We start from the raw sequence: 24,826 nt of genomic DNA, 5'->3' as shown, positions 1-24,826 counted from the left end.
TGGGTATAGGAGCATTATTGGAGATTATGAGCACAGTGATGAGGCATTTAATAAATGGCTCACCCTATGGAGTCTCAAAATCCCCAAATGGAAAACATTCCTATGGAGAGCAATTAGTGATATCCTCCCTACCACTACAAATTTGATTATAAAGATGGTGGATGTGGATCCAAATTGTGCCATGTGTGGAATCTCTCAAGAGGACACTATGCATGCTTTGGTGTTATGTGACTTGCAAAAGCCATATGGGAACAATCTAACTTTTCAATCCCCAATATTGTGACGCATGTTTTTCACATTTGGTTTACTGATCTTCTGAATGTTCTAGACTCTAATGGAATATTGCATGCAACAACAATTTTATACCATATTTAGAGAGCACGGAACATAGCAGTATGGGATGCTGTCCTGCCACGACCGAGGAAATTGTTAGCCATGGCTGCCGCAACCATGCATGCATGGCGCCATGCACGGACCACCGCCAATGCCACGCCATTAGTCGACCACCCGGGATCTGTTGGAGAACCACCACCGCTGCACGAAAAGCTAACCGCCGCTGCTGCCACCACAGCTGTACCACTGCTCAGGAATTGCCGAGTAGACGCCGGCTACCTCCACAACTCGGGCATGGCAACGGTAGGGGCGGTGCTCCTCGATGCAAATGGGGAATATGTAGTGGCATTCAGTGCCCCTCTTCCGGTTTGTTTTTCACCACTTGTGACACCCCGAAATCCAAATTCAATTAAGGGGTTAATTGAGTAATTAATCCTATTTCAATTGGTGAATTAATTCCTAAAATCCTGAAAATTTAATAGTTGGGGACTAGTAATTGACTAGTCAACCCCAAAGTCAAAGTTGTACCTTAAGCCTTGTAAGGAGTTCCCTTGTTCCTTACACTTCCTTATGTTAGTAAGGGTATTCTTGACCTTTCACTTGGTGTTAGTATTGTAACATAACCTAGTAGACCACCTTCATTCTTTCCTTACATTTTCTAAAAATCTAGTTCCACCTTCTCTCTAAAAAGGTGGGTAACTTTTCTTCCAAGCCAAGTTGGAGCCTTGCCAAAACTTCAAGAGTTGCTTCCAAGATTCAACCTTTCATATATTTGGGCATCTAGGAGGTGGGTTTGGAAGGTGAGCCTTGAGAGGAGCTTGTTGAGGTGTAAAGTGAAGTCTTTAGTCTACAAGAGGTAACCCATGCTCTACAAAATCTATTTTTCTTACCTATGTGAATATTTCTTGGATTCTACATGTGTTTTTGCTATGAAATGTGAGTGTTTATGCATTGTCTTGTGAAAATGCATATCTAGAGCTTGTGTTTAGGGTTCTTGTATGCCATTGCTTGGCTATTCCTTTGATTCAAGTCATTTTGTTGTATTTGGTGAGGTTTGGCATGTTTTGGACTTGAATTTGAGCTTGGTGTTGAAAATTCCCGAAGGGATTATTTTGGGCACAGGTGTGTACCCGCGGGCGGAACGGCGGGTAGGGGTCCAACCCGCCGCCCACCCGCGGGGTACAAAGGAAATGGAAGCCTGTACCCGCGGGGTACAATGTGGTGATGTTGGGGGATTTGTTCCTCGTGATTCTTTTGACTCGGTATTTGGTCTTTTGACTTCCCGATGTTCTTTTGTGGAACTATTTGAGTGTCTTCTTGATGTTTCGTATGTCTAGAACTATGTGGTAGGAATCTATGTAGGTTTTGGTGTCGTGAATCGTGCTAAGTGTTCAACATTGTGTTTCGTTGAACCGTGATGAGTCTTGTGTGTTCTTCAGAACTACCTTTGGTTTACCCGTTTGATAAACATGCTAGTTCGATGTTTAAATGCTAGCGTGTGCGTTGTTTGTACCTTCCGATTGGTTGATGATAACTTGTGTTATTCATCGTTGTTGTTGTTGGACTGTGTTCCATTCCTTGATTGAGTATGGTTTCATATCTTCGTTGTGATCCGTTGATTGATTCCTGTTGTGGTGTGATGTGTGTGTGGCTTTACCTGGATTGCACGATTAGTGGTATGGGACACTAGTCACCAAGGTATTGCAGCGGTCCTCGTGGTGGCCGTGACGCGATTATGGAGTTGTGGCCTTTGTGTAAGGTTCACGTGTTTATTTCTGGGATAACATGTGTTATCCAGGGCATGTGTTGCCATCTGTGATCGGTACCCTCGTGTACTATGAAATCGGTGGTTTTGTTGGAGGGACTGTTGGAGGGGGAACGACGGTTCCCAGGGGAATAAGGTTGGACTTGGTGTACAGCGGTCCTGGAGGTAAAGGTTGGAACTAGTTATAAGGTTTGGGGGTAGCCACAAGGTTGGAACAGGGCATAAGGAAGACATATCAACTCGTGATGAGTGATGTCACGAGGGTTTGTGTAGCCGTGGTTGTGTGTTCTCTTCTTGTGACGTGTGTAGTCACAAAGGCATGTGTTGCCATGTGTCGTGTCTTTACTTCCTTTGCGTTGTGCATGTCGGGTTTTGATCTATTGTGTGATGATAGATCATGCCTTGAGCTGTTCTTGTGAGTCGTGTTGTTCTTTGTGGTCTTGGGACGTGTTCCCGTGTTCTTGTTGAGAGTGTTGAGTCTTGTGTTGACTATTACTCTTGGTTTTGTACTTATATACTTATGTATTCCGTTTCGAAAATGACTTTACAACTTATATCTTATCTATGTATGATATTTCACATGTATTGGTGGGTTACCAGCATTATTCGCTGACCGGGCGTCGTCCCATGTTTATTGTGTTCTTTCAGGTGATGTCTAGGCGAGTGCGCGGTCTAGTACTTGCTAGTTTAGCTTCTCCCTTGCGTTTTGTGGCCTGTGTGCCCGTTTAGATGTAGAACTTTGAGACAATGGGTTTAGATGTAAACATTGCAGATGTTGCCTGTGCGTTTATCCTTTTGGTAAACGTGGCATAGCACCCCGTGTTCCAGATTATATCTATCTATCTATCTATCTTTCAGTCTTCCGCTGTGATTGTTGTTTGGTTTAGTTATCTGCATGTTTAAGGCTTTTAAATAGCATGTTTTTAGGGGGTGTTACACCACTCATGGCCGAAGCATTCACGTGCAAGGAAGCCTTATAATGGTTAAAGGATCGAGGCGAAAGTTTGGTACGACTCTACACAGATTGCCTATCATTACAACGCTATCTCACCTCACCACCATCTACCGTTCGTTCGTATGTTGCCTATGCTATTGATAGCTGCAAGTCTATTACGACTTCGTTTGATTTCTGTTCTTTTAATTTTATTCCTAGATAAGATAATTATTTAGCGAGCATGCTTCATCCTCTGCGTTTCAGCAGTCTACTGTTATGTATTGAGATCTATCCCCACCTGATATTATTGAAGCTTATTTCTAATGAAATCACCACTTTATTTTCAAAAAAAAAAAAAAAAAAAAAAAAAAAAAAAAAAAAAAAAAAACAGATACATGTAGTTTGTTGCTTCTTTTCCTTTATTATACAAAAAGAGAGAAAAAACTCAAACTCAAACACAATCCCAATCCGATTATATTATACATCATTTAATAGTTGAGTAGTACAATATTATTTTAGTGTTTGGTTCAAGTTATACAAGATAACTAGTGTTATATTTGTTTGGAAATATAAGACTTTCATATTTGGTTCAAGTTATGTTTCTTAGGAAATGTCACATACCCTCCACATAAATTTTTTAGCTATTGAAAGGGAATGTGAGATACTCTCTAATTTTTTAAGTATTTTCACATTCCTTTGTCTTATTACTAATTTTGAGTTTAATTAATTTGTAAAATTTATCTTATTACCGTTGCCTTATATACATACCTCAATTTTAAACAAAACACAAAAATTCAATATTCCCAACAATCTAACATTAATGTAACATTCCGTGAACAAGATTTTGGGGACTTGGGGTAAATTAAGAAGCAAGATGATATACTCTAATGCCACGTAAAGGTTTAGTCAAATATCACTCTAAAATTTCTTAGCTTCAAAAATATATATATCATATAAGATATACGATGTTTACAACATTGAACTATTGAACTATGTTCATATATTCAGAATTGCATTACAATGAGGAAAAAAAATGATGTATCATTACAAATAATCTCACTTCGAGTTGGCTAAAATTTAATTCTCTCTTCCAGCCTCAAACTGCTTTAGAGAAGCGGGACCTGGAACAACGTGTAGACATAGTTTTAATGAAAATATGTATGTGTACATGTTCCATGCAGACAACAAGGATAAACGCTAAAAGTATATCGCAAATTATGGTCCACACAGTGCTATGTGGATAATAAAAAAAAATTACATTTTTAATATACTAAAAGTACATTATTTGTGTATTGAATATACATTATATAAAATAATATACTTTTAATACTCAAATAATGTACTTTTCCTTGACTACAATGTACATTTTTAATATATTATATCTATTCGATCAATGCGGCCAGCCAAACTTCGAATAATAGATTCGAAGTACATTATTTGTATATTGAATATACATTATTTGATTGTATACTCCACACAGTTGTGTGGACCATGGTTCACACAATAATGATTGTCTCCACGCCCCGACCCGATAGAGCATGTGGGAGGAGGTAATTTACGATAACTCAGTGACTCAGCAGATAGGGCCAAATGCAGATTTGCATAAGGAATCTGTCCACTTTAAACATAATTCTCACACTGTCATGTTGAATTTCAACCTTTAGTCTCTTCTTCCAAATACTACTTACTAAACCATTAAGCTAAGCCCGTGCAGACTTCAACTAACATTTCTTCTTTTAATTCTCGACTATCTATTTGACTAAACTTATTCCCTTAGACTTTTCGTTCAAGATGTCCAAACTACCCCCAATTTTTGGACATTTGGGAAGAACTGAGTTTAGTCAATTCAAAAAGTCAAAAAACTAAATTAAGGGGGTGTTTGGTTCACACATGAGAATCAAAATCAAAGACTTGATAATGGTAATGAATTTTGGTGAAAATATTTTACATGTCTGATAGTATGGTGAAATTGGAATGATTACCAATTTTGGTTGTGTATGACCCTATAATGGGAATAAATGTTTTAAAAATACAAAAATAAAAAATTAAGGTAATTGATCATAATATAATGACATCTAAAGCATCAATATAAACAAAAAAAAAAAAAAAAAAAATCAAAACAAAAATCTAAAAGTACTACTCCAAACTTAAAAATTAGATTACCAATAAGATAGAATGATACATTTTTAATTACGGAATAGTTGTGTTTTAAAAAGTTATCAACCAAACACTAACTATGATTTTGATTCTCATTCCTAGTGTGTAAATCCATGAACCAAAGACACCCTAATAGTTTTTTTTTTTTTTTTTTTTTTTTTTTTTGGAAAGACACCCTAATAGTTAAAGACTAAAAAGTAAAGATAGCACTATGATGGAGAGATCAAAAATTAGTATTTATACATAATAGGAAGTGAATGATATGCATATTTAAAGAGAGCTGAGGAAAACTTACAAGTCCACAATAGCAATTGTGCCCATTTCAATCACTCTCAGCAAGCAAGACAAAGAGTTCTTCATCCTTGATCGCACCCGTCTCCATGGTTCTTTCCAGTATACTGAACCCCCCAGCATCCTTGATTGACGCACGGGCACCCCTGGAAAAACATAAACGCATGTTATGGCAAGGGAAAGGCTGGGTATTGGTGTAGGAACTAAGCGCTTCAGCTTTCACCATTAGCTCATTGGTTCGATCTCTATTAGAGTTTTAGACCTAGCACTTACATATGCAGGTTTGACAGTTAACAGAAAACGGGGAAATCCCAGCCAAGATGGCTAAGGATACAAACTGGTAACCACAAAGTCACGAGTTTGAATCCCAATCTTCTTGGTTTGAGCTGGTCAGGGGCAACCTAGGCTGGTTTAACTCCCTGTAGTCCTTTGCCGGTTAGGGTCACAAGGCGGGATTAACCCAATACACACCCTCGGATAGTGGCTGCGGGTTTTCCTCATCACCCCAAAAGTTAACAGAAAACATATTGACTGAGTTGAATGTTCATAGATTAGAAACACAATGTCATGTGCCATCTCATCTCAAGTGTATAAGGGTAAAGAATATTCAAACATGATTTGCTTCATAGTAGTTGAATGCTCATTTGAGGTGGATATAAGATTACCTTCTAAGCAAAAATTTTGCCAATTTGTTATTCCCCGTGGAGATGCAATGCTGCAGAGCGGTCCTTCCATGGAAGTCACGCTTGTTTATATCCGCACCAAATTGCAGCAGCAGTTCAACGATTGTAGGATTGTCTGTTTGGCATGCCAGATGTAACAATGAACAGCCTTGAAGACACAACTTGATATTCTCACAGGCTGCTGGATCATACTGTCTCATTTCAGAATCTTGAAATTCTATTTGAGGTTCATGTTCAGTAACGTGATGATACGGTGTCGTACCAGCCACCTCATCGTAAGTGGCATTGACTATGTTAACATCTGACACTACGATGAATCGGTAGACTTCCTTTAAATCGTTTGCCTTCACTGCTTCCCAGATGCTTGTTACGTCATTTCTGTTATATGCAAAAGCTTCTTTGTTGATGAACAGCTTTTCTACATACTGGATCACAATAAAAGCTTGAATCAATGTTTTCCAATAAATTTAAGTGCCAATCTAAGGAACAGTTACATGACTCTTCTTGAAGGTTTCCAAAATGTGAAGCATGCATGCATACTATGAAGGTGAAGAAACTTATAATAACAAAATCTTTGTCTGAATTGCATTGTTTTTAAAGAAATATCTTGAGAATGACGGTTCAATACAAGTCCAAAAGAAAATTTGGTTTTTCTATAAGAGCATATGCAAATTAGACATGCAAAGCATTCATATACATTTTACCTCTCAGGAAAAAAGATTGAGTGGAAAGTTCCCCCACCCTCAACCCTTTCCCAACAACTATTGTTTTGACAGAATCACCGGTAAATGCCTGTCAACAAATCACAAAACTGGTCCTCCCTCGTTAATGTGACCAATGTGCAAGTCCAAAAATTTTAAGCTATGCCACAACTTCCCAGGACAAATAGGCTAATAACATAAGTGAACTCATTGAATCTGTAGAAATGGAAGATTTTGAAGATGCAAAAGGAATGAGGTACTGTTTGCACTTTGGTGCAAAAAATAATCTTGATTTTGATGTTAAAAGATAATGTGAGAATTAATATGTTTTCAAGTACACAGGTCTAACCAAATTAACATTAATCCTTTGGAAAGTATCGACCTAAGAACAAAGTGTAATAGGTTATCATTGTAAGGATTAGGCTAAGTATAATCCAAAGAGAACAGCTCAAAGGTTCCAAAATTGTTTTTAAAGTATCAAATGAGTCCTTTTGAGTTTCAAATTTCTTGGTGAGAAAAAGCCTTGAGGAAGTTCCAAAGAGTTGTCTCTTTGATACTGATTTGCAAGAGGAATTGCACTTTGTAACCCATCAAAGAGGGTGTTCGATGAGTTGGTCGAGGCTCCTGCCAACCTTGAAGAGGGCCAAGGATTAGGGATTTCAAAAATCTTAGAGACCTTAGGACTGCACAATTTTTACTCTTGCTGGGACTCTGAACCCGTGACTTGGCTTATCACTACACCAAAACTATAGCTCACAGCGAAGGCGCAACTTTATTTCTTTATATACCGCTACCACATTTCCGAGAGGTAGGGTGCTGGACCTGGCTCTTCACCTGCCTCCACTAAACAATCCCCTTAGCTACCAATTGCTAAATTTGGCCCTTTACCGGCCTCAGCCCAACACTTATGTATCCATTATCCTAATTCACCCCTTTTTAAGATATATTTAGAATAACAAGGAGCTACATAAAGATATAGGAGTCTCTACAGCAGGAATAATATAATCAATTTAGTTACTTCAGGATCTGGGAAATATTGGCTAAGAGATACAGAATGGATATCAATATAGAATATAAAGAATAATTTTCAGGAGACAGATATGCACCTTCGCCAGAATGTACTTCTCCTTTTGGTGAAAAGCATCAGCTGGGTTTGGTTTAGAAACAGAAACAGTGCTCGTCGTCCTGAATGGATGATAATTTAGAAATAGAAGGGCAAGTAGTACTTTCTTCAAAATTGGAAATGCTATGTATAATTTCTTTCAACCAATGCACTATAAATATGGAATTTAACATAACAAGCAGGTTAGCAGGAAATATAAATTTTCATTTGTTAGAATGGAATTACCAATAACACTGAGTGCCCTATTTTGATATTAAATTTAACCTGACCTAAAAATTTATGCATTTACATTTTAGCTGGACTGTTGTTCAAATATGAAATACAAACTAAGGGTGTGTTTGGTTCGAACATGGGAATCGAAATCGGAATGGGAATCAAATACTTGGTAATTGGAATGGATTTTGATGAACGTATTTTGCATGTTTGGTAGTAGGCTGGAATTGGAATTGGAATGATTACTAATATTGTTGTTTGGTTATGTATGACCCTATAATTGGAATAAAGGTTTTAAAAATACAAAAACAAAAAATCAAGGTAATTGATCCTAATATGATGACATCCAAAGCAGAATATGAACAAAAAATCAAAACAAAAATCTAAAACCACTAATCCTATGTAGTGAAGAGGCGAGGAAATGAGGAGGGATAAGGTTGAATTAATGGAATGCTACCTGATTTAAATTAGACAATGAGTTTTTTTAATTATAGAGGTAATCACATCCTATATCTGTGTTTTAAAAAGTTGTCAACCGAACAATGTGTATGACTTTCATTCTCATTCCTTGTGTCTAACCCCATGAACCAAACACATCCTAAGTTTATTACTTCTTAAAAGAATTCCCTGATGAGAAAGTATTACTTTTTTCATATTACCTGTTCAACCTACATAAAAATGGTTGGCATCAGCACACCCTTCAACTTATAGATTACAAGTATATGACAATAAAGGAATAGCAAATAGCAATAAATGCCAAAAAGAAAAATAGCTTGCTGGAATAGTAAGTATTTCACGAGGAAACATACTCATTGTTTGGAAGTAAAAGCCGGTCCTCCCACACGGAGTTACAATAAGAATTACCCAATGTTTGAAACAAGTCCACTACAGTAGGTTCCCAAACTCTGACATCTAAAGTTATGGACCTTACCTGCAGTTAGTAGAGTATCTTGACAATCAATCAATATCAGAGATTCAAAGCAATTTAATTACTTTCATTACAGTCATGCATTCATTGCAGGTATCAAAGACCAAAATGTAGTATGAAAGATGTTTGAGGGGGCAAAAAACATTCACCTATAATGGTTACCACTGGGGGGGCATTTGATTCAAGTAATCAGAAATTACCTGGTAATGTGAGGAGGGTAATATACTAATATGATATAAAAGGTTATCAAGTAATCTCAAATCGACGGTAATATTATATTACTGCCACATACGAAACAAGGTAATATTAATGTCATTGTTCTTAATCCTGCTTACTCAACTTACACTCTTAAGATAGCATGCATAATAAATATGAAATATGAAGGCTTGAAACATGGTGTTTAAACATTTTTAAAATGAACCTTGACACACATCATCTACATACCAGCAGGCAAACAAGTGTTATAGCAACCTCAGCCAATTGCATTTTTAAAGTCAACTGGATTAATTGGGTCAAACAGTAATGTATGTACCTTAGAGATATGAACACCGAGATTTCTATGAATGCCAGAGCACTCTATGCAAATCAAAATGCCAAGATTAAGAGAAGCCCAATTAGGTTCAGAAACCCCACACTCTGCACACTTGTCATTCCCAGGAATTTCTCTAAGAATACTAGACACAGAATCAACTTGACCAACTCTCATGCTAGGCAGTGAACTGTCAATGTTTTCAAGTGACTTATCATTGATGCAAGCACCATAACTGTCATTGCTAATCTTGACATCACTTTGAATGGAATCTAGCTGCAGCAGACAAAAGAAATCTTAACAGACTTTATCAGGTAAGTATTTTACACAAGAGAGATGAGGTTTTCAAGAAACCAACCTGATTTAAATGAGAATTCAAGAGGGAAGCAATAACTCCAGTGATTTTATTCATCCAGTCAATCCTATCAGCTTCATTTTCAGCCTGCCAAAATCAAGGAGAGAGTTTGAACAATTACTAGAAACACATGGATCATTACAAATGTTACAAATTTTTACAGCAATACAGACACCAAGTCTAGAACAACTTTAGCAAACAAAAAAGACCTTATTGCTAGTTTTAATAAGATCAAATGCAACCATAAATGATAAATCTTTTGAAACAATGCCTACTAAAGTCTAAGTGCATGTCTTTTAAAACAATGCCTATTAAAGACTTCACTCCAATAATTAAATGAATAAAAAGGTTTTGAAGTTTTTGCAACAAAAATTATTCCTTTTACTACATCATTCAGGTAGGCAGATTTAACCTTTAATCAATTCAATTTGAAAGTTATAAATCTGGCATGCCTTAACAGATAAAGCATAACTAACAAGCTTTGCACAAAGCCACCTGTTCTTCACTCACACAACTTGCCCAAAAGTATACAAACCAAAATATTTATTTCCTCTATTTACAACAACAATATCACTGCATATCATATCTTAACCAAAAGTGAAACAATAGTGTTCTTTTATGCATGCTGAATTGCTGATTGCTGATTTTCACAGCAGGGAGTTGGTGGATGGAATATATAATCTTCCACATAAATGTTACTGCCTTTTGGTCACAAGTAAATATTTAATTTCAAAGTATTCAGGCTAAAACTTTAATTTCAAAGTATTCAGCCTATCATCAGTGATGTGAATTTGTAGAGACATGTTTGTTAATTGAGATTGAAAAGGGAAAATTAGGAATAGAAATCTTCAATTTTCTTCCCAGAAGAAATTTGTATGATGCTTTGTTGAACTGATCAGTTTTTCAATTTTGTTAGTTAATAGAGGATCTAAACAGTTCACAAGTCTAACAAGGCACTCGTGGCACAAACACAACTGTAATGTGCATAACGGGCTACCATATTTGTTCTGTCAATCAGCTATAAGGCAGAAATTGCATGATACTCCCTCTGCCCCACTATTTTGTCTCGCTTTCTATTTTTGGTAGTCCTTTTTAACTTTTCTCCTTTGAAAAGTTACCATTTTTTTACTTTTTTGTATACTAATTTTCCTATTGTAATCTTCTACCATTTAAACTGACAAGACAATAATGGTCCACCTTAAACCACCAAAAAGGACATCATAGGCACATCATCCACTGCTAATAAGGGAATTGATTTACCTCAAATTTGGAGGCAAAAAGGAGGATGACAAATTGCAATGGGCAGAGTAAAAGAAAAAGTTTATTGATAACAGCCACAGATAAAGTTCTGTTTTTAACTGGGTTGCAAGTAAATGGCCCCAGCCAAATTCATCAAAAATACTTTTTGTTTTATTAATTTCCTCTGATTTACTGTATTTGTCATTCTCTTCCTTCAGTAGTAGTAGTAGTAGTAGTAGTAGTAGTAGCAGCAGTAATAAAAAAAAATTAATAATACATTTGTATTTTCACCTGCAACGTGTAAGTTTTTGATGGTGATATTATTCTGAAGCATAGCCGCAGATCTGTATCTTCAGCATCAACTTTTATTATTGAAGTGCGAAGATCAACAGTACGAAATCCCAAACTGTCTTCACCAAGAGATGGTGACTTATGATACCTTGCCCTAAATCTACTAAATACCCTACTATTGTGCTCTGCGCCAGGGGGTGGTGGAGATCCCTGGGAGAATAACAACAATGAAAAAAGTTGATTCAAAAGATTAAAGAAGACTAACAGTTGAATACCCACAGCATGCATAAGCATTATCAATGATGAAAGGAATATTAAAGGATTTAAAACTGGTACAAACAAATATGACATCCTTTATCAGAACAGTTAAACAAAAGATCCATGGAAGGATAACTATTAGAATTTTCTCAAAACAAGGAGACATAATCTTTGGGTACAAATGCTTTTTAATTAACCAGAAATACTATTTGGCAATTCCACCAATGAACAGGGGGGTTTCAGGTAGGAATACGACTAACCTTGAATCTAACAGATGTGGAAAGAAATCATTTGAAAATAAAAAGGTCAGACTCCATGTGCAAGGCACCCACATCATGCAGATCAGAGGAAGGAAGATGCATGCAACCTTAGCTCTAGTTTTAGAGAGGTTCATTCCGACACCTGAACTTGTTGACTCAACAGTCAACAAGTCAACACTAGGCCAATATACCAGGCCCAAGTTTATATTTTAAGGTGTACCAATTGTTAAGGTAGTTAGACCGTCAGAAGTTGAAAGACATCTAACAAATATTGCAACATTTTACATTTGTACTCATTCCATACATGATGCAAGCACATAACATGAAGGCACAATTTTGCATTTTATTTGCCTGCCATAACTGAAGTTGTAGGAACCATGAAAAAGGCTGCAATTAAAATTAAGTAATACAGGACTTGATTTCAGAGATGCAGTTGAGGGTCCTCTTTCTTTTGGAATCACAAGAGAAACAGATGTTAGAAACTAGGTTTTCCAATGGCCCCAATTGCTTCCTAGAGGAATAATTAGTTGGGCATCACTTCTCAACGTCACCCAGCAGAGGGATCAAATGCAAAGCTACATACAATAATTCAACTTTACCAATAGGAAAATCTTCTGCAGAAACATGATTCATAGAGAACACCCTCTTCCTAGACAAGGAATGGCTAATTGATCAAGTAGTCTCAAATTTTGTTGACAAATCTATTCAGTCATCATATAAGATAGCAAAAGGAATAATTAGTATACCCCTGATCTGGGACCCCTGTGCCTATAATAATATAAGTTGCCAAGACTGTCAAGTACAAAAAATCTCCTCTTCCAATCAGCCCTCAAACTTGAAGATCTTTTCAAAAGATATCCCTGCTTGATTGTTTGAACCTGAAAGCATAGAACATATTCAATTTTTAATGCAGAGGGGCCAGAGTTCAAAGTCTAGCATAAATGTAGTTTAATTGAAGTGCAGTATGTCCAGAAATTTCTTTAGACACCAAAAATATTATCTTGCAGAGGTAGATTTATCTGTAGCGCAGGAAGATATTGATATAAGAAATAGGGAACATTTTGAAAGGTATTACTTACTTCACTAGACAGCATAATTGCTTCTATATTTTTGTAAGAACTCATACCGACCCCATTTGAGCTAAAAGTACTCGTTGAAGTACTGATATTACTAGATGCCTTCATACGATCCAGCTCTGATTGTGTCCTGAACTCCTGAATCCTTTTGGCAAGCTTGTCTTGTTCAATTTTGGTCTGTTCCTTTGATTGTTGGGCATATGTCAAAACCTGATTATTGGAACAACAAAATAGTAAAGCGCATAGAAACCACATTTAATATGCTATGCCAGTGATGTTAAATTATGCACTCAAGAAACATCTGAAACACTATTGACAACAAAAGCAAATATCCTTTTGCAACCATCACTGGGCAAACTACCACCCCTCTTATCTTCCAGATGCAGGTCAGGAGTACTGGGTTCCCACCCCAATTATGTAGGAAATCCCTTTACCAAGGATGATCTAAGAGACCTACAACTACCAAACAAGGGCAAGAAGAAAAGCAGCATACAATCCCATCAATTACAACCCAAATATAGCAAAAATCTGATCAGTTATCCACATCATTCATTTCATTATAATTAGCTCTATGAAGCATGAACCATTCAAAACAATGTTGGTGTTATTGTGCATATGGAAGTGTATATTTCAACTCCATTCTGCCACATATTGAAAGTGGGGTAGGGCTAACTTGGATCTAGTTTAGAACAGTATTTATAGTCTGTATTTTTGTATCTGGTTCTGTAGGTTCAGTGCATTGCATTTCTTTGATGATTTTAAGTACAGATAGCATTTCTATTGGTCTCTGTTATTGCATGTTTATCTTTATTCTTGCATCCTTTAGGAGAATCTAATAGCTAATGCAGTTATAAAAAAAAATAAAAAAAAAATAAAAAATAAAATAAAATAAAATAAAATAAAAACCAACAAATTAACTTAATTAAATGTACAATTGAGGCAGGGCCATTAGATTTTAAATTTCACTCAATTTTATATGAGATAAGCTGTTAGCTTTTGTTAAATTTGAGAATAATTAACTGTTCTTTTCACTCATTCACTGAAACATTCTCAAGCACAATTAACTTCTGAATGAGATCGATACAAAAATTCCATAAATGAAAATTTTCCGTATTTCTTGGCTGGAAAAATTACTTGTCCTTTGAACTTCATGTCTACTAAGACCACCTTCATGGACCACTCAACCTTCTGAATTTATATATATAACAGATATTTTTAAGTCATATCATTGTCACATTTTTAATTTATGTGCAATTTTTTTCCATTTCTGACAGAAGATTTTACAAGATGAAAATATACATAATGATATTATTTGTAACAAATAATAAATACAATTGCTCAAATACTTTTGGCTTTAAAAATTATAAATTCAAGTAATTATAAAGTAAACAGCACAGAAACTTTTATAAAATACATTCAATTTTAATAATTATAAATTTAAAAAGTATAAAATACTAACTTTGCTATTAACTAGTAATATAAATATCAAATTGGTTATAATTTCATGTCATTTTGGTTGCAAAATGCACACACACTACTCTAGCCACAACACAAATATTAAACTTTCATATTTTTCTTTGAAGGGGTGAAAGACACTGACTAAACAACTCGCCTCTACAATCTACATATCAAGTGCAATGATTCCATCAAATTCATTATTTTGGCTTATTTTTTCTTTCGTTTGTTCATTTTTCTATCTTATGAGGCTACACATCAGTTCTTGATACCATGAAGAGACAATGGCCAATGGGACTAGTAAAGTTGGAGAGAAATAAATGTATACTTAGTGAACTAAAACAAGAAAGTCCACATGCTAGAAACTTTAAGTGGAATTACCCCTAAAGAAATTATGAAACATTGAAACCCATCATAACAATGCTTTCTTTCAAATCAAGTTTTCCCAAACATAGAATATGAACAATTTTTTCTTTGGCTTGGGAAAGCAACTAAAATTTATTTTATTTCTAGAGAGAATTGCACTTTTGGTCCCTAATAATAGGGTAATAGTAGATTTAGTCCATGTGGTGTAGGTGTCATTACTTTTAATCCCTAAGTTGTAGTGAAGTAGCACTTTTGGTCTTTCTGTTAACATTTTTGTTAAGATTTACTATTATTTTTCAAAAATCCTAGTTCACTAGAGCTAGTAAATTAGTAACAGAACTTTACCTCTTGTTTATCTCCTTCCACCAAATGCACAATTCAACTCCATGATTTAGTGGCTAGAAACAAAAAAGTGTAGACCATTGACCTCCATTAAATTAATAGAAAATTACAAAATATTTAAAAAATCAGCGAAATGAAGGTCAGTGGTATGCATTTTTTGCCACTAAAGTGTGAAGTTAGAGTGTTATTTAGGGGAAAAGAGAAATATGAGGTAACATTTCATTAATAGCTCTGATCAACTAAGATTTATGAAGAGTAATGGAAAATGTTGACAGATTTATTAATGGAAAGACCAAAAGAGCCCACCTTGTTGACAACCCAAGGACTAAAAGTGGAATGAATCTGCTATTACCTTATAACTCAAGGATCAAAAGTGCAATTTGCCCTTATTTCTAAAGGAAAGGATGTACCTGATGAATGAAAGGCTCCATTTGGCTCAACAAGTCATGTCCCTATTTGGGGAGCAAGAGGAAATAAAATTTGTCAGCTTGATGAATGAGATTTGAATTTGCTATAGAGAATGGAATGATTAATAAAGGAGAGACACACCAACTTAAAGTATCTTAGGTGAGCATCCATAATTGCACTAAAAGATTCCAAAAACTCGTGCTTCTTTCTTGCCTCAACATTCATGAGAGCATTTACCTGAATTCCTTACGATCAACAAGGCAAAAAGATTAGAACATAGTGGTGATGAGTTTCAACAAGGTAACAACCAAATAGTCAATAATGCACTATACATACTAAATTAAAGCGGCTTCTTTCAAAAGCTGACTTTGAATTGTGTAGGTCCTGTGATAGGTTGAGCCAATAAGTTAGTCTAAGAAAAAATGAATATTAAACATAAATGTTCAACCATACAGTTGATTGCAACTTTGACCACTAACATTGAGTTCAGCATTTCCAGAGATACGAGCAAGATATGAAACGATAGTCATCATGGACTTTAAAGAGATCTGGTTGACTAGACTGTAAATGTTAGCTTATACATACTCTTTTGAGATCACAACTATCAATTCAATAAAAGGGGGGACCACTTGGCATCAAAAGGACAAGGGGCCACACCACATATGCAGTAGGTATGGCAATTTCCATGCCCCAAACCTGCCCCATCCTACACTTACCTAGGCCTGCACCACCCTGCAACTACACTACTTCAATCTCACAACTGTCCCTACCCCGACCAACACATCTCACCTGCCCTGCCACACCTGAGACTTTAAGGCCCAACTCACTAGTAGAAACTTTTTTTTCCGTTTCTTGAAACCAATCTCTATTGAGTTTCTTAGCAATTTAATCCCTAATTGACTTAAACATTACACTAATATTGTGTATATAAACATAGCTTCTAGTACTCCAAGCTATCACTCCCTATAACTAAGGAATGCATAGGCCTATTCTAAACATGCCCAACCAAATCAACCTCTAGTTTAACTTCATTTGGAATCATTCGTACCTTAACTTCAAAAGTATGATTCTTGAATTCTCACACATTAGCATTTCATTTTAATAACCCTTGAAGCTTATAGCACACTAATCAATAAAAATAAGCAAACCTAATTACAATCAAACAGCATTCCTATCAACACATGATCATGTTTAGTTGCTCTTTCCAACTATTTTCATGTAGTAAAGATCAGATGAACAATCATGTCAAAAGTGACATATACAGCAACATACAAATATACAGATAAAAGTATAAAGTAAATTTGAGGAGAGCATACTTCTTCGAGTTCAGTAATAACATCATCGCGTGTACTCTTCTTTAACGAGGCAAACTTTTCACGTGCCTGGCAATCCATTGATAACCAGAACTTGTTAATGTAACCTTAAAACCCCAGGAATAAGGTAAAGAATCCAGACAAGAGTGCTGTTCTTTAAAAAATAAAAATAATAAGATGAACAGTAAGTCATGTAGCTTTCTCTGTTTGGTAGTAAAATGAAATCGGAATCATTACTTAAATTGTTGTTTGGATATTGAAAACTGTGGAACCACAATCAGAATTATAAAAATAATAAAATTTTAAAAAAATTTAAAAATTTAAAAAAGAAGTTATTCACCATAGCAATCAAATCAACTCTCTTTTTTGTGGTGAGGCCAATTTGAGAAGGGAATTTTGCATAAATCTTAAAGGTTACATAAGTGTTTTAAAAAATTATACGGAGTAAAAGTATATGTATGGGAGCCTAGAGTTCTGTTCAATCATCCCAAAGTAAACTATTACTGTGCAGTAGCAGTAGAAAGTAATAACTAATAAAATAACAAATAAAGTGAGGGAAATTTTAAAAAGAAAATTAGAAATACACCATTTCTCATCTCACTCTCACAAGGCCTACAGAGTACAGACTACCATTTTTCTTTTTCAAATTTTTCTCTCTGTCTTCTTATTCTAGCTAGACTCTCTTCTTAAATTGACACTTCTTATTCCACTCAAATTAGGTTTGTTTCTTCCCCATGATATTGATCTAGCTTTCCCTGTAGTGAAAATTCAGCGGGTTGTTCAATTTTCCATTTAGGGTTTCTTCAATAGATGCATACAGTTGTATGAGTATGTTTCTGTTAGTATGTTTTTCTTGAAGCTGCGAATGAGTTTAATAGTATAAATTTGGACTCTTTGCATTTCGATAGAGGAAGAATTGCAAAGGAGGAATAGGCTTGAGGAGATGGAGAGCAAAAAGCCAGAATGAAACCTAACAAATGAATAGCAATCATATCTAACACTTTTTGCTTCCGATTCCATCCTCAAAGTGGCAAACCAAACACCCCCTAAATGTTATTAGCACATGTTTGTTTTCAACAAAAAGGAATATTAGATGTTCTGATGATCTGTAGTTTCCCTTGCACATTGATATGGAATTTTGAGGCTCCTGTTCTTTCTGGTGTAAGGAGAAAGAAAGCATGGTTTTCAGGAATTTATGAACTGCTTGAGCTCCTTGAATTCCTCAGAAACAGAGGAGCTGCATCTAAGGGTCTGGAAACCTGAAAAATGACTTCCAGTAATCATTTTCCAGATTTTCCAATGTATCCAGGGAAAATAAAATCAAAGGAAAATACTCATTCTGGTCAAAGGAAAAAAGGTCCAATTTGGTGGAAAACATCTTCCTAGAATTTTAGTCAAAAGACCTTTTCCGAATTCCTTTTTCTCCTCTCTCTCTCTCGGCCCTCTCTCTCGTCTCTCTTCTCTATTGCAATTTGCAACCTTATGAAACAATTTTGAGCTGCAACATCACAAAAAATGGAAAACTAACTACAATTTGAAAATTCGCTTGATATCGCAGAACCCAAACTCGATATGTTATGTGAGAGCATAGAACTACATGACAAAGTTACGCAACACGCACACCACCCATTGAAGCCATTCGACAAACAAGTGGAAGCCAACCAAAGGTCAATACGTAAAGTAGTAACTTGACCAGGATTGTTCAGTATGGTACACCACCCATTGTGACAATTCATCGAATGAGTGGAAAATAAATTAAAGATTAAGGACACAGCAGTGACCTTGATAACACCACTCGTTGTTTCTTAATATTTTATAAGAAACAAATGGAAGCCAACCAAAGATCAATACGTAAAGTAGTAACTTGACCTGGATTGTTCAGTATGCATGTACACCACCCATTGTGACAATTCATCGAATGAGTGGAAAAAAAATTAAAGATTAAGGACACAGCAGTGACCTTGATAACACCACTCATTGTGGCAATTCGTGAAACGAGTGGAAATATATTACAATTACTATTATTACATAATTAATATTTTATAAGAAATAACTTTATAATATATTTCTGTTCATTTTCCAAAACAGGAAAATGACAGTTTTTTTTACTTCCAATCAAATAGAAAAAATAAAAAAATAAAAATAAAAATAAAAATAAAAAAGTTTCTAACTTTCGACCAAACAGCAGAAAATCAAAATGTTTTCCGAAAAATGAGTTATTTTTTGAAAAACATTTTCCGAGCTTCCAAACAGACCCTAAGTATAAAATCTTTCAAGCAAAGCCATCCAGTGAACCATAAACTCATATTCAACAAAATCCAAATGGTACAAAAAGAATGTAAAAAGTCCATGGCACAAAAAATGTCAAGGATAAGCAAAATTAGACTTGTGGCTTTCCCAAGTGAAAGGAAGCACCCTTCAAAGAGTGATTTTTAGATTTGGCAGATAGAATTTTTATTTGTACCAAAATTTGATGATTCCTTTTCATTTTTGCAGGGCTGTGAGAAAGGCAAAAAGACTTCTTTCCATCCTTGTATGTGCTTGAACTTTTCATTAAATATCATTCTCATAATTTGTAGTCAACAATATCTGCTGTCTTAGAATAAGCACCAGTAAGCTCTTTCTTTTCAGTTACTCCTACAAATCTTTACCTTTGAATTTAAAAATGTGTGGAGTTATTTAATATCATAATCTCACTAAAGTGTATTAGGTCTGAAAGTTCTAGTTCCCTGCACTCCCTTCAAAGGACACCTTTTCACTTTCCACTAGTAACTTGAACTTAGCCCCTCGAATCAAAATCATAACCACCCATTTCGAAGTCAATTTGAGATGGCTAAATCCAAGTCTATAATCCAAATAAAACAAAATAACAAAATTTATCTTCACTCTTTATTAAGCCATGTGCACCTGGTCATAAGCAGTTGTTGCTTTGTCAAATCTGCGACGAGATTCCTGCATTAACAGAAACAAGTTATAATTAATCTAGATTGTAATTTGACTGGTTCTAACATGGGTATCAATATTAGCAAAGTGAAAGTAATATATTGTCAACAAATTGGTAAATCAAACTAAAATACCTATCTAATACCGCTTCATACTCATTCTAAATTCAACAACAAATCTCCGTTTTTTTTCTGGTAAACCAGGAGGATGTTAACACACATAAGAAGTGTTACGAAAGTAAAGAGAGAATATTTCTTAATGTGCTGTCGTATATTGTCTCAAACTGTCTTATAGAAAAGAGAATACAAAGCCCTATAAATAGGTGCTAGAAGACTACGAAGAGGAAACAAGTTTCCATATGCCTACCTACCTAAATCCCTATAGAGATTCCAAATAGTATATCTATTTTCCAATTATTAAAAGTCAGTTGCTGAAACCAGACATACGCAAAACACTTCTTATGAATGTATGGGGTCATTGTATAAAATCTATGAGTGGTGTTGGTTTATAACTATTAACGCCCATTTGTCATATATGCTATCAAGGCTTCAAAATCACCCTCTCCTTTTCTTTCACAAGCTAAAAATATTGATGACTGCTATTCTTTGATCACATTATATCACCAAAAAGGTGGATACTGTCTTTCAAACAGCAGAAAAACAGCCCTCATGTTCTGTTTTACCTTGACATCTTGAAGACCAACAGACAAAAGTTCAGTCAAGCGATCAACAAGTACATGCTCCACCTACAAAAGAGAGCTGGTCATATTTTCAATAGTGCATGAAACATTAAAACAGAGTCTGCAATTGATAATAGAACCTCCAACGCATGCAAACTTTATACACTATGATATGAAGTTATGAAACATCTTATATTGGTTGCAATCTAGATGTTATTCCTAAATTAGTAACTTGTATCATAGGCATCATAAATTTCATGAAACAAAGGCACAGTAGACAGCCATGCATGGATAAATAAAGAAAGAAGTACCTTTTAATTAGTATTAAAAAATTAAAAAATAATAAATAAAGAGAGAGAGAGAGAGAGAGAGAGAGGGAGTTTGTGTGGGTGCTAAAAAGAGAGAAAGAAATCAGAAATTTATTGGTGAATATTTAACAAATAGCTAGCAACCGTATGGCAATTAATCAAAGTAATTTCACAATTGTATACTCAGACTCAGTCTAGCATCTGTTCCTGGAATGCAAAGGAGAGCAGGTCAGCAGGATATGTTGCTTTACCTGAGAACGGAGAAGTTCCTTATATGTAGCAAGCTCTCGAAATGCAGAAACAAATTTTGACATGATTGGGCCTGGGGGAGAGAGATAAGCATTGAAATCAGTCATAAATTGTGAGTTTTAGAACTATGAAAAATAGAAGCAGCACTATTCCATCTAGAAATGTTGTATATACTATTAGTTACTTTAAGCCCATCTATATGTAGCAAAAAGAAGTAAAAAATATGTCATTGAACTCCTAAGATAGCAAAGCATGCTCCATTAATACAAATTGTCAGACATGTGAGATATGTGTTCCCTAAGATGTCTAGGTGGATCATAATTTGTCTTAGCTGTAACCAAACAAGAATACTAAGATACATAGAATACAGTGTAAACTTCTATTTAGGAGAAAATAGAGAGGAAGTATATGACAGTTGAGACGTATTAACAGAGGCATACAGACGCCCATGGTAGTATTTAATAAAGAGAAAGGAAAGGAAGGATAGTCTGAAATTTATTTGTTTAGTATGTATTAAGAAATATGCTAATGCATGGTTTACGGTAGGCTTTGCACTAGAGAGAATTTATTGGAGAATATGCAGAAATAGCATCCATATGGCAGAACTCAACTGGATTATAAGGCTTGGTTGAGTTGAACTGAATTAAGACCATTAGTCCACAAAGATCAATTTCAACAATTTAAAATATTATTTATCAGGGATGAGAAAACCATTGTATTCCTAATATCCAAGGCTTTTCCTAGATAGCAAACCCTCTTCACTAGCAGGGAAGAAGGGGGAATAGTTTTTATCCCTGCGAAGTAATATGAAGCCTGCACAGGAACTATCTTAGAGCAAGAATTGTTATTCCTAAACTTGGCTGCCTCATTTTCTGTTCACCATCTTCCACTATACAATGCCTAATTCCTCAAAAACTAAAAACACTAAACAAGAAATGCCATATTTAGACACCACCTTATAGCAAAGAAGTAAATGTCTGCAACTACACTAACACCTTAAATCTTCAACTGCCAACAATTTAATTAACATATGCAAGGCTTGATAGCTCCTCAAGGGCATAATTTCACTTCAACCCACTTGTGTTTAAGAAAATAACTGCACCTAGACCCCGAGTTTTTATTCTCTATTTCACTTTATCCATAATACATTTTCATTTCCATTGTAACCCTAGTATTTTCTAATCCATAATTGATTTTCATTTTAATTTCCACTGTAACCCTAGTAATTTCATTACCGTCTTTGAAGAAATAATTTTCTTAGTGAAAAATAGGAAAAACAACTGTTTTATTGTTGACAAGGGTCCGGGCTTAATTTCTGAAAAGGACTTCAAGTGCTGCTGGACTAAATCTTACATGAACCATGTACAGTTCACCCTTCCTCCTAAGCAAAATTGCAAAAACACTAACCTAGAATATCAATAGTTCAGATAACACCTTATAGTGAAGTACAATATTGCATCTTCACTTGACTTGCTGCACATGAAACACTACCTTGTACAGAACTCTTTGCAGCAAGGTGCTGTCAGTATACAAGCAATTTCTTTGGTGTTATTCCTGGTGTGGGGGTCGGGGATGGAGGGATGGGAGAATGGAAGAGCAGCCATACAAAGAACCTTGATAGTATGATGCTCATATCAGACAAAAACTTGACACATAAATATGAAAGCAGTTTTAATGCAATTTTCAATATCATTCATAAGGTGCATCATTCAGATATATGATTTTGCAAATTTTACAACATTGATTGTTAAAAATCTTAACAAAAGAAAACATATACACTTTTGCAAGGAAAAAAAAGCATATGTAGTAAAACGTTTTTAAGGTTTACTGAGAGGGGCTAAGATAACATGCTTATTACAAGAATACCATTTCAGCGATAGAAAACACGCAATAAAACAGTTTAAGTCACCTCCAATTGACACACTGAGAGGATCGTCGTGACCTCCACCGAATACCTCCAATGAATCTGCAAAGATATTGTCACCATTGTGTGCTTCTCCAAGAGTGTCACTGATGACATTAACACACCATCAAACAGATTGAAACAGCAACCCCCACCCCCCGAACTTCCTCTTCATGTAAGCCAGAGGATGTAGTTCAAATTCGAGGATACAGATTTCAAAGATGAAGAACAGACATTGAAGGAACTTGAACATTTTTAACCTTCTAAAAGGATAATCATATTGTGCACAGAAACAGACATTAAAAGTTCCTAGTAAACACCAGGCATAAATCACCCTAAGGGAAGGAGCAAAAACAAAGTTAGAAACTCACCGATCACTGTAGGACATAAGTTTCAAGGGTAGGTGGTTTACAATGATTTATCATTATTGGTATCTATTAGGTTCAGGTATCACCAGAACATGGATAAACCCCCATCCACAGAAGTAGCAATGCCCAACAAATCCTTCACTGAAACCTCAATTCTTAGATTACCAGAGAAAGATAAAACTTAGTAAGGCATTATCATTTCCCACTTCCAATCAAGCTTTACTAACAACTTTAACATCACTTCTAGTAAAGCAAAATGAGTAATCACATGATTTCAGTCTCAATTACTGAAAGATTCATATTTCATCAACTCAACAGACTAAACAAAAACAAAAACAAAACAAAAAAATACATTGTGGAAAAATCAATTTAAAAAAAAAAAAAAAAAAAAAAAAAAAAAAAAGGAGGTTTAAAAACACAGTATTATAAAAGCAAGATTGGAATTTGATACTGACGTGTATTTCTTACACCCCTTGTATAGCTTATGGCAGCGGTCTCTCAGCTCATCTGTAGTATGTTCCAAAGATCTCACCTGAAAATGAAAACGAAATTAAAAAGTTGAAATTATTGAGGTAAAAAGAAAGTAAATAAGGCATGGAGAAATAAGAATAAAAATGGAGAAGATAAGGGAAATCCGACTTGTTTATGGAACATAGGAGAATCCTCCAACTTCATAAACGCAGCCATTCTGCTGTGTCTGAGAGCTACAGGGAAGTTTAGTTTCAGAGTTTCAGATCGAGATATGGAGATGGAGCATGCTGTCATGGGCTTTTATGTCATTTGGATGCCACCGCTGGCTCGTCATTCGTCAATCTCATTATAATAAAATTTCAAGTGTTCCACATCAAACCAGATTCACATTTATTTCCACTTTTCATCCCTCAATCTATATCTCTATTACCCAGTACCAACAATCGTTTTCTTCCCCACCCAGCTCCCATGGGTTTTTTTTTTCTTTTTTAGAAATAGGTATATTTTATTTTTAATTGATCTATATCAACTTAATAAAAATTTAAATCTGTCAATGACTTTATGGTCTAGTGACATAATTGTATGAAATGACTTTTTCAATGAAAGGTCATAGATTTGAGTCCTAGTGAGGGGCGCGGTATGAACCCTTTGTGCTTCGAATCAAATATTACATTGTAAGTTTGTAACATAGTCAGTAGTACTCAAAAAAAAACTTTAAACAAAACAAACAAAAACTCATATTCTTTTTTTTTTCCCAAAATTTCATTTATGTTTTGGTTGAGAACAATACAATATAGTCAAACGTATTTATCATGAGACGAGTCCAATTGTAGACAACTTAATGAATAAGAATCACATTTTAGTTATAAGTATTACAATATTTAT

General features: G+C 35.2%; 1 protein-coding gene and 1 long non-coding RNA gene across 2 annotated transcripts; one reads left to right on the top strand and one right to left on the bottom strand.

Annotated features, from left to right (window-relative positions):
- Positions 1–3,945: 3,945 nt before the first annotated feature.
- Positions 3,946–24,355, bottom strand: LOC109155095 (ADP-ribosylation factor GTPase-activating protein AGD4-like). Its single transcript, XM_019302826.1, has 20 exons — positions 24,110–24,355; positions 23,926–24,002; positions 23,109–23,209; positions 21,202–21,272; positions 20,646–20,708; positions 19,928–19,972; positions 17,024–17,089; positions 16,044–16,091; positions 15,849–15,944; positions 15,710–15,751; positions 13,140–13,346; positions 12,807–12,938; positions 11,543–11,752; positions 10,016–10,099; positions 9,661–9,933; positions 9,010–9,131; positions 7,971–8,049; positions 6,146–6,588; positions 5,485–5,626; positions 3,946–4,153 (listed from the first exon to the last, which is right to left on the bottom strand). The coding sequence occupies exons 1-19, from the start codon at positions 24,233–24,235 to the stop codon at positions 5,512–5,514; spliced, it is 2,400 nt and encodes a 799-aa protein (XP_019158371.1). The 5' UTR covers positions 24,236–24,355; the 3' UTR covers positions 3,946–4,153; positions 5,485–5,511.
- LOC109155097 lies at positions 8,529–20,329 on the top strand. The gene is made up of 3 exons (XR_002049846.1): positions 8,529–8,802; positions 9,251–9,252; positions 20,315–20,329. It is a non-coding gene; the product is annotated as an uncharacterized LOC109155097 (long non-coding RNA).
- Positions 24,356–24,826: the final 471 nt, after the last annotated feature.

The sequence above is a fragment of the Ipomoea nil genome, unplaced genomic scaffold (genome assembly GCF_001879475.1).
Source record: "Ipomoea nil cultivar Tokyo-kokei standard unplaced genomic scaffold, Asagao_1.1 scaffold2690, whole genome shotgun sequence".
NCBI classification, from domain to species: Eukaryota; Viridiplantae; Streptophyta; class Magnoliopsida; order Solanales; family Convolvulaceae; genus Ipomoea; species Ipomoea nil.
The sequence above is the reverse complement of the archived record's forward strand: the minus strand, read 5'-3'. Positions and strand labels throughout refer to the sequence as shown.